Genomic DNA, 8,326 nt, shown 5'->3' with positions numbered 1-8,326 from the left:
TATTCAGAAATCTAAGCACTAAATACTAACTAATAACGGTTATTCTAAACTTGTACTACCTTTTAGTGACGAAGCGTCGAAGCCCGAGTATAATGAAAACGATTATAAAAGTCTTATACTTTTATAAGGAAAAGTGTAATTGTGAAAATGTGTAGCTATGCAAATTTTCAAAATTATAAACCTGAATCCCATCGACCATTAACAAATATCTAGTACAAAAATATATATCACTACAGTACTGAACAGTGAATGCACGTGTTCTTAACTACAACAAGTAATAAGTAAAGTACTAACAATATTATGTATATGATATTCATAATCTATATCTAAATTAGTAGGAAAATATTTGTTAGTAAGTTGGTATCACGAATTAAGATATTTATACTTCTTAAATCATGGTTGGTACACGAGACAGGATAGGTATATAGGATAGTTTATAGGTCTACGGTGGGTAGTACCATTGATTATAAATACTATATAAATAGCACGAACCTATTTACCTATTTACTATTTTACTATTTATAAATTATAATCAATGGTAACACCATTAAAGATTTACCTTATTATATCTTAATTCGTGGTAGGTATAGGCATGGCTAAATATATATTTAGCCATGGGTATAGGTATATAATATAGTTACTTAGTCATAAGTTAATGTTGTTCGTAAAATCATAACTATAACATATTACATACGTAGTATTGATTAATTTACAAGATTACAACTCACAATATTATCGTTAAATACTTATTATGAAAAAGCAAAGGGCATTTAATCGTTAATTAAATCTTTAAATGTGACGATAACTTTAATCTTATAATATGTAAAATATATCTTTTTTATAATAGTTATTAGTATCTTTATTCTAATTATTAAACTGATTTTATAAATATTTAAAAATAATGAAATAATATAATATTATAATATATTAAAATTGACATATATATACGATGTGTTAAATTGAGGTTAACGCGGTTCGGAATGGTTTTCAATGTTTCCATTCTATAGTTATAGACGTTACAATAATACGTACTATTATAAATCTATCATCATAATTTTAAATAATGGTTGTCTGTTGTCATACAAAAAAAAAACCAAAAAATGCCCATACGAGATGTAAAATATTCTTAAAAAGCCAGATCCAACCTTGGTTTAAGTCCAGCCCAGCCCGAAAAGTTGTATAAGAAAAAGCCCGGTCCAGCCCTTTTTATTTTTTTTTAAAGCCTAGCTCGGTCAAGTTAGGCTTAGCCGCTTAGGGCCAGGCTTTTTGAGGATCAGGCCGGAACCGTCCCTGTCCTTGCAGGTCTTTAGACTACCTACTAATATATAATACGAGTAATATACAATACTAAAAAGTGTTATAAGTATGATTACTTACCGTGGTTTGCGATTATAAATATTCAGATAATCACACGACGACAGAAGTAAAACACCCATGAAAACAATAGATTATTTAAGTATTTGATGTATATCACAAATCACAATTATTAATTATTAATATAAATACGCTTTACCTTCATTGTAAATCATAAGTATGTTTTTATCATCAATATTTTATTTTTTTAGATTTTTAGTGATGCGATGCACGTATTAATTTTATTATGTACCCATGTTGTTTTTCTTAGTATGTTGAAAATGGAAATAATTTTTCAATTTTCCACTTTGAAGGTGGTTTTTGATAGCAAATTGGATCTATTTGTACTTGGGATTTGGGAATTAAAAATATAAAGTATTTTTCAAAATCACAATGAAAAATAGTAAAGAAACAAGGAAAAACTGGAATTTTCATGATAAACCACTATCAGTTTTGTTTATTTGGTGTACCTAACTCAAAAACCAACAATTGTAGATACTTAAAATTTTCACCAAATATATATACTATAATTTTTTATTCGTATGTTTAGAATTTAACATTAAAAACTCAATATTAACATAACAAATGCAATACATCATGCAAATCTTAAACTTACTGTATTACTTTTAGTAAAATTAATTACTTTAGTACCAATATCAAATATGATAAAATATACTTAGTAATACAGGCTGACAGACTGTCTTAACCCAGATTCATTATTCATACACAAATATACAATTTTTTATTATTGAATTAAAATTTAGCACATACAATATACCGTCAATATTTATAATTAACACCTACTGCAGAAGATTACTTACGTTCTTCTCCTTTGTTTTTTATAACTATTTAAGTTTAAAAAAATGTATAGAAATAAAATAATTTGTCTAGTCCTAGCTAGTTGTCTATGCTACATAAATAAATAGCTGTTAAATTTATTGACCATAACCCATAAATTATACTTCATGAGTCACTTATTTTAGACTTTAAGCAGTATAATAAAAATAAAACATTGTTGCATTTTATTAATATTTTTAAATAATTAGTACATTATCAATAAATGAAAAAAAAAAAAGAAAAAGGATTTTTTTTTTTTTTTATTTTATTTTTACAAGTAATAAACAATCTGTATCTATTATATTAGACACAATAAGAATATGTGATAAAAGTTATAAAAACATGAATTTTTGTTGAAAGAAGCCACCCATTGATAACACTTTCTGTTAACTTGATATTAATTTAATTTTAAGAGATCACGACACCAATTTACGCTTCAAACGTTTCGGAGGATTACCAAGTATTGTAGGGATGGCTAATTTTTTTATTAAAGGATTTGGATGATTATTTAGCCGGCTATGGAATCTTTTATAAAAGATTTTTGCTTCATCATTTATTGTTTTTAATTTTAGAAAAAGGATTTAAAATATTTGTCTTCATTGTTAACAGTTTTTTACATTGAAATTTAAGAATAAAAGTATTTGAGAAAGAATTCAATAGTATGGCATAATATAAAAACAAAAGTATTTAAATTATTACTTAAAACATTTATTACCTATTTTACATTTATCTAAACAGATTTCAAATTTTAGTTTATTTTAATAGTAAGGATTAAATCATACTGATAATATTAAAACTAATGAAACAGTACTTTTAATAAATAAAATAGTACTGATTAGTTGAAGATTTTAATGATTTTAAGATGATAGGTAATAAATAAATTTAAAAATATTTTATAGTGCATACTGTTTATTATAACACAGAAAACATATTTTTTAATAATCTAAAATTAAAAATGTCTTAAACCAAACTAATATGGTTTGGAAGAATGATTTTTCAGGCTTACTTTTGGCAATTCTTTTAATGTACATTTACCAGTATTATCAACTGAGTTATTTTCATCATCACTTGGAACCCAAACATTTAGTATACCAGCTTCACCACCAGTAACCATTATACCACACTGTAATGAAAAATATACATATATTAGTGAAACTAGTAAATTTTTTTAATACATATTATGGGTAAAAATTACTAACAAATATACAAAACTTATAATGAAAAATGTGTGCGTCATAAAAGTTAATAAAATATACCTGTCAACGTTTTTTAAGCTTATTTATACTTGTGCCAGGTTACATGTTAAATTGATTAATTTAATGTTTCAATAGAATTTAAGAGACCAATTATGAATAACATTAAACGCTCAGTTTCTTGGGATGCCTTGTCAGTTATTTTTACTTGTCTGATATTTTTTACCAAGATAAATAAGCTTTAAATTGATTATCAATGAAAAAGTAATTTATTTTTATTATATATGTTTTTTGTAGTATTCACAGCAGATTACTGCAACTAAATTTGGTCCAAAAGACGGCACCTTTAGTTTAAATCAGGAATTGCTTGTCTATACTCTATATTCGATAATGATGGACAAAACGCACTTGTCAAGACTGGCTAAATTACTCAATAAATGTTAACACAGTTCTTCCAATGCTGCTATTATGGGTAGTTCCTGTCTATTATTATAAGGTTTAGTGATAAATATAACTAACATGTGGCATTATTTGATGGATTATCATTTAAATATAAATTAATTGAAAATTTAAAAATTGAAGGTATCGATTTTAAATGTATTGCTATCAAGTATAATAATATTTTATATTTACAGATATTTTAACTTACTTTATAATCATACCAACTGCATCTAACAATTTGTTTATTATTTTTGAATAAAGTTCTAGGTGACAGTTCAGGACCATCATTTATTATATCAAGTGATTGCAAATGTTCTCTATACATGAAAAAATTATATTAAATAACAGGATATAATTATGTATAGTACAAGTATATATGTTTTACCCTCTGCTATTATCATTTCCAACTAGCAACATAATATTTCCATTTTCATTTGTTTGATGACAGTTGATTATTTGACTGAATAAATCAGGTTTTATCTAAAAGTAATAAATTGTATATTGATTAAAATGTAAAATTAGAAGAAAAGATGTTGACTTACATTCATTGAACTACTAATTGTTTCTCTGGGAATAATACTATATGGAGAAGAATCTGTTGTATGCCATAATTGTACATCCTCTGTATGTGTAACACAAGATATGATTGAATCATCATTTTTATTTTTAAACCAACTCAATAGTGCCTTTAAAAAAAAGTATTTATGTATAAAATAATGAAATTATACACTTAATTAATTTAAGCCGTATTCCCACGACTGGGATACTTGCCAAATACGCCAATAATTTTACATTTGACCAATGCACAATTACGGTGTTCACACGACTGGCGTACTTGACAAGTAATACAAGTAATATTGGCCGTTCCTTTGAAGAACACCAGTTGTGGGAATGTGGCTTTAATCAAGTAATGTTGAACACTTAAAAAATATTTAATTTTTAAGATGTACCAACTTACTTTACTTTCAATCTTACTTGACACTCAATTATATAAAATAATATATTTATAGAACTATTAACTAATTATTTGACTCACAATAGATGAGTTTGTATTGAAGCTTGATTGAAGAGCATCTTGCTCAGTGGTTTGAGTAACATCAAATAAGTTGATAATACCATCAGTAGATCCACTAATTACAGTTTTGTCTTCAGTAGGATGAAATTTCACCTAAAAAAATTAAAAGTTTAAAATAAATAGTATGTTAATGGTATAATATTGTACTAATACATATAATGCTGTATTAAGCGGATGCTACAACAATATGACACATGACGTCATCTCCATTTTACAAACATCCAACATCAAATTTGCATTTAGTGTAACCAATTGTAATTTGTTAGCTTTAATAGTAAAAGTAAATTAACTTATAATTAAATTTAAAGGTAAGATCATTATTTTTGTTAAAGTTTTAACTCTTTTGATACTTTAATTTTTAAGCAAAACATGAGTCCTATTAATAATCCAAGTTAAAAATTATCATGTCTAGATTAAAAATTACAATATCAAAAAAAGTCATAACTTGAGGATAAGAGGTGTTCTTATCTTTAAATTTAATCGTAGATTAATTTACTATATAAAAACTAACAATACACAATTAGTTCTACTGAATGAAACATTTGTTAGGTTGGATGTTTTTAAGACAAAAATAACACATGTTGCCCATGTTGGTGTAGCATTCTTACAAATATTCCATTAGGAATCAGATTTTAAAATGTCATCTGTCCTTTACTACAATTTTTACTCATCATAAATACATTTAAAAAAAAATCTATTTTGAAAACAACTTCAATTTAATTTTAATAATCTTTCATTACAAAAAAAAAATAATAAAATATAAACTACTAAATAAAATTGTTAAAAAATATGTAAGTTTATCAATTGGACATGGTGAGATGAAAGTGTACTAAAAATTACAATAAATACTAGGTAATATGAAAAATAATATTTTAAACTGTAAATGAACCATTTATTTGAGAAATATAAATATGTTAATAAAAGGTCATTAGAAGAAAAAATTAAACAACTGATTATACATTATCAGTAATAAATGGTGGATAAAACGAGAGGTCTAATGAAAAGAATTTGGCAAAATAAACTATGAAAAAAAAAACAACTGTTTTGACTCCATTAAATACAATTTCTGGACTTAAGTCGTTTCTACAATACACAATATTCTGTTTGGCGTAAATGCATAACTCAATTACTGTAGGTTCATATAGGATTTATGTTTATATTCAAATATGTGTAGTCAACCTCAATTAAACCAATAAAATAATAATGTTAAAATATTATTTTAATTTTTCTTTAATGATAAGTCAAAAAGGAGTATTAGATTACAGCAATAAATTAATTTTAATGATTATTAATATTTTTAATACTAAATTTAATTTTAATTTATTTCATTAGTATAATAAAAATAGCAAACTTCTATATATTTTTAGAAAAGTATTATTTAGGTATAATTAAGTTCAATATTTGTGTTATTTTTCTTTTATACTAATTATTCACAATGGTGGTCCCACCATTTTAAAATTAAAGATACATATTTTTTTAAATATCACCCATGATGTGTCTATCCATAGAGAACACAATCTATACATTCTTTTAATTTTCAAAATTCTTTGACTTGTGTCATTTCTCAAACAAGTAGTTTAAATATAAAATGCAATTAACATATATTTATAATACAATAAAACATAAAAAATACTATAGTGTGCACCATGCATGTTAATGTATTATTATCCATAGTTATCAAAACCCAATGAGTCTTCCTAAAAATTATTATAAATTATAAATTTATAAAACTTTGTTTTGGCCTTCAACAAATGCCACCAGAGAAAATTATTTATTTCAACTTTAACATGTTACTGCACATAATATACACATATATATACAGTATATTCACCTGTGTTATATCTTCTTGGTGAGTATCCCAATAACCACCAAGTAGATTAGAAGTACGAATATCCCAAAATAATAAGAAAGCATCATCTTTAAATACTTCTGTTCCGGCAACTAAGAATCTTCCATCACAAGATACATCAAAACACGACAATGGTTTCAGTTCAGCATCAGTATCATCTAAAATAAATAAACTTAAAATATAGGTACTCTAATATTTTTCAGTCTTTTACCTTTAAAAACAGAAACACATTTTTCTTTTAAGCGTAAATCCCAAAGTTTAATAGTTCCGTCCTCAGACCCTGTGTAAACAATGGACGATAACTGAGTACTACTAGAACCAAATCTAAAATACAAGAAAATAAATTGGTTGAATATTGGTCATAACTTAACAAATAAGTGACAATTATAATTTTACTTGACATCAACTATTTTTTTTTCATGCTTCAAGTATGTTGTATTAGACTTGACCCCTGCATCAATATCATAGACATTACAAGTAAAATTGGAAAGTGCTGTTGCTACTCTTAGTGTTTGTCCACTACAAAATAAAAATTTCATATAAAAAATTTAACATCATACATTTTAGTGTACATAAATAACCATATATAATATGGTCAGGTAAAAATTTGAATACCTTTTTTGTGCATCTAAATTCAAAACATAAATTTCATCGTCTTCATTTGAGCTAATGGATTCTTCAAAAGTCTGTTTGTATTTAACTTTATAATGTATTTCTTTAGAGCTATCAAACACTGGTTCTTCATGAATGTCGATAACTTCATCTTCATCCAAACTGTCTTCGTCATTAAAACTCGAATTACCCGAATTTTCTCCGTTTTCTGAACTCGAATCAGATGAATCTAAGTAAAAAACAATTATTAGCGTTCAGTAGATTTGATATACAACGTATTTACAAAAACAGTAATATATTCTTACTAACCGGTATCTGTTATAAATTGTAAAGTCATTGTAACAATAAAAAACTGTAAGTACTGCGTATAATTTAAAAGTAATAAGATGATTCGTTCGCTAAAATATAAAACAAATGTTGTGTTATACAGTATTAGAATAAATGTGTGAATGTGTGATGTAGATGATGGCACGATGAAAAGTAATTGTACTGTTGTAGTACTGTACTACTGTGTATTATTCTATTATGGACTATGGTAAAATATTGATATTTGTAATTTAAAATTTGAAAGCGATAAGCATTAAACTTTAAAAACCACGTGTGTTTGATGTTTACCACAGATAATATATAAAAATGTTTACATGTTCTAGGCTATTACATCACCTTTTGGACTACCTTTAGTTCCAAAAAATAGTTGTTCCAAAGTCAATTTGTTCCAATGACCAATTTTCTACCGCTACCTACAAGCTAATTCCAATTTTATTATGTTCCAATTTCAAACTATATTAATTATTTTATTCAAATGTATTTATAATGTTATTGTACAATATTATTTTTATTAATATTATTGTATAATATTTTTAATGTACATATTTAAGTATCTTTGAATAGGCTCTCTACTAATTTTTTTTTTCAAAAATACATTTTTAACCACTAACCAATTTGTTATTAGCAATTTAAAGTTAT

General features: G+C 25.3%; 1 protein-coding gene across 1 annotated transcript; it reads right to left on the bottom strand.

Moving 5' to 3' along the window:
* Window positions 1-3,081: 3,081 nt before the first annotated feature.
* LOC114132707 (WD repeat-containing protein 89) lies at window positions 3,082-7,976 on the bottom strand. Its single transcript, XM_027998241.2, has 10 exons — window positions 7,670-7,976; window positions 7,364-7,589; window positions 7,145-7,267; window positions 6,960-7,072; window positions 6,731-6,906; window positions 4,861-4,992; window positions 4,367-4,510; window positions 4,210-4,304; window positions 4,033-4,141; window positions 3,082-3,313 (listed from the first exon to the last, which is right to left on the bottom strand). The coding sequence occupies exons 1-10, from the start codon at window positions 7,695-7,697 to the stop codon at window positions 3,161-3,163; spliced, it is 1,299 nt and encodes a 432-aa protein (XP_027854042.2). The 5' UTR covers window positions 7,698-7,976; the 3' UTR covers window positions 3,082-3,160.
* Window positions 7,977-8,326: the final 350 nt, after the last annotated feature.

Source organism: Aphis gossypii, chromosome 1 (assembly GCF_020184175.1).
Source record: "Aphis gossypii isolate Hap1 chromosome 1, ASM2018417v2, whole genome shotgun sequence".
Classification (NCBI taxonomy): domain Eukaryota; kingdom Metazoa; phylum Arthropoda; class Insecta; order Hemiptera; family Aphididae; genus Aphis; species Aphis gossypii.
Note: the sequence above shows the minus strand (reverse complement) of the source record. Positions and strands in the feature narration are given on the sequence as shown.